The sequence below is a fragment of the Cariama cristata genome, unplaced genomic scaffold (genome assembly GCF_000690535.1).
Source record: "Cariama cristata isolate BGI_N322 unplaced genomic scaffold, ASM69053v1 scaffold23561, whole genome shotgun sequence".
In the NCBI taxonomy this organism is placed as follows: Eukaryota; Metazoa; Chordata; class Aves; order Cariamiformes; family Cariamidae; genus Cariama; species Cariama cristata.
The window spans coordinates 3,114-5,167 of NW_009600153.1; the positions used below are offsets into that span (position 1 = coordinate 3,114).

The 2,054-nt window shown below is 58.3% G+C and overlaps 1 protein-coding gene across 1 annotated transcript in view; it reads right to left on the minus strand.

Moving 5' to 3' along the window:
• The window catches only part of LOC104169123 (U3 small nucleolar RNA-associated protein 14 homolog A-like), a gene marked incomplete at its 5' end in the record, with an annotated part of 4,886 nt that extends 3,012 nt beyond the window's left edge, over positions 1 to 1,874 (minus strand). The window contains 5 exon segments of the mRNA XM_009709942.1: positions 1 to 27; positions 110 to 229; positions 1,189 to 1,344; positions 1,500 to 1,642; positions 1,810 to 1,874. The exon segment at positions 1 to 27 is cut by the window's left edge and continues 53 nt beyond it. Of these exon segments, the coding sequence (XP_009708244.1) occupies positions 1 to 27; positions 110 to 229; positions 1,189 to 1,344; positions 1,500 to 1,642; positions 1,810 to 1,874 (511 nt within the window).
• Between the last annotated feature and the right edge of the window lie 180 nt (positions 1,875 to 2,054).

Consider the following 2,054-nt stretch of genomic DNA (forward strand, 5'->3'; position numbering starts at 1 on the left):
CTGCAGCTCTGCCCGCCGCCGCCGGGCCTGCCAGGGAGCACAGAGTGAGGGCAAGCGCCAAGGAAGAGGCCTCCAGAGCCAGGGCACGGTGGCGGGGGGAAGCGCTCACCTCCTCCAAGCTCATTGCTTGCAGTGAGGCTGTCTCCTCCGGCGTCAGGAGCGGGTCTGTAATGGGCTGCTGTGTCTTGTGGAGCAGTTGAAAGATCGCCTGCTCCAGGGGAGTTCGGGCCTGTTGGACAGAACAGACACAGCAAGAGCACGATAAGAAGAGAAGAACTGAAAGAGCCAATGCTCCTCTGGACATCCCCATCCTTCCTGGTGCCCCTGAGCGGCTGCACGGGAGGGTCCAGAGAAGCCTGCCCCAGTCCTCCTGGGGGCTGGGGTCACAGCTCTGCTCACGGGTCCCACACAACAGCCCAAGGCTCGCTATGGGCCTGCCTAGGGGTCCTCCCAGACGCCACGCCAGGTTAGGGCAGGCAGAATTCCTCCCAGGGTAGCAAAACAGGCTCGCAGTCAACAGGCAGCGCTGACAGGGTAGCACTGGACAAGAAGCACACAGCAGAAGTTCCAGGCCATGCAACATCACATCCCGCCGAAACAGAAAGGGACCTTGGGGCAGATTAAGGCGAGTGCCAGGTATGCTGGGAGCTCAGCAGGGGCTGCCTCTCACCTGAGCATCTGGGAGAGCTCTCAAGAGATGACAGGGACTCTCCTGCGAGCAGCACAACCCCCACAGGAACTCACATTCAAAACCAAAAGCATCCTTCTTTCGTAACAAAGATTTACAGATGTGCAGGCTCTGGCAAACCAAACCCTGTCTCTGCCTCAGCACAAGTGGCTGAGGGCTACTGGCAGTCACCTGGCTCAGCCCAGGGACTGACAAACTGCAGACTCAGCCTGCATATCTAGGGCTGAAAGGCTAAAAAGAGAAGAGGGGACAGAGCAGGCTCCAAACCCTCTGCCCGTGCCTTACCCAGGTTCTCCCAGAGAGCATTTACACATCTGCTATGTGTGAGGAACACAGAAGACTTCCCTTTTAATATTCCCAAGCTTAGCGTGCACCTGCCCAGAGCCTCAGCTACAGGCTGGGCCTTCCTCACACCTACCTCACTCCTCCCAGCACAGCCAGGAGATGTCAAGCTGTCCCAGCTGACCCCTGGGAGCTGCATCAGGCATGACAGCACCCACCTTCCATGCTGAAGCCGCTTGCTCCAGGGGGACAATGGTAGCAATCTCCTGCTTCAGAGGGAAAACCAACTGCTCCGCCCGTCGGTTCTGCAAAACCACCTGCTGCCATTTGCCGACGTCTTTAGAGGTCCCAACGTAGGCAGCCTCCCTCACGACCTGCAGGCAGAGGCCAGAAGGGAAAAGGATGAGTAGAGAAAGGCTGACGTAAAGAACAAGAAAAGCCCGTCAGCATCAGAGAGGCACTCGGGGCCTCAACTCCATTGCCCTGTAAGGCCAGAACTCCCCTCTGCTGCCTGCACAGGCCCACTCACCCGCTTTGCCTCCTCTTTGCTGAGCGGCAGTTCCACTGCCTTTTTCTGCTTCACTCTGGTCAGCTCTTTCTTCACGCTGCTCAGGGCAGATTTAGGACGGATGGGCTGCAGGAGCTCAGACAGAACCAGCTTCTCCCCAGCACCTACGCAAGGTCCCGCATGTCAACACAAGCGTGGCACCGCCAAGTCAAGGGGCTGCAGCTGCATTCAGCCCAAAGATCCAGGACAAATCCCAAGCCATTAGCTTTAGGTGGGCAGCGCTGTCCCATGCAGACAGCAGGAGCTCTGCCCAGCCTCCCAGGGATCTCACCTTTGCAGCTGACATTGAACTCGGACACCTGCACGCTTGCCTCCGTACGCTCTGCCAGTTTCCGCCTGCGAGAAGAGAAAAGAAAATAAAACAAAAGGCTCCTCACAGCCCTGCCACGTTCTCCTCCAATCTGCTGCTACGGCAGAGGCAGAAGAGCTAGTGCCACCAGGCAAGGGAACCGAGCGCCCTCCCATCCGCCCCCTTGTTCAAAGCACTCCTGTGCAGCCCCACGGGAAGGAAATGCG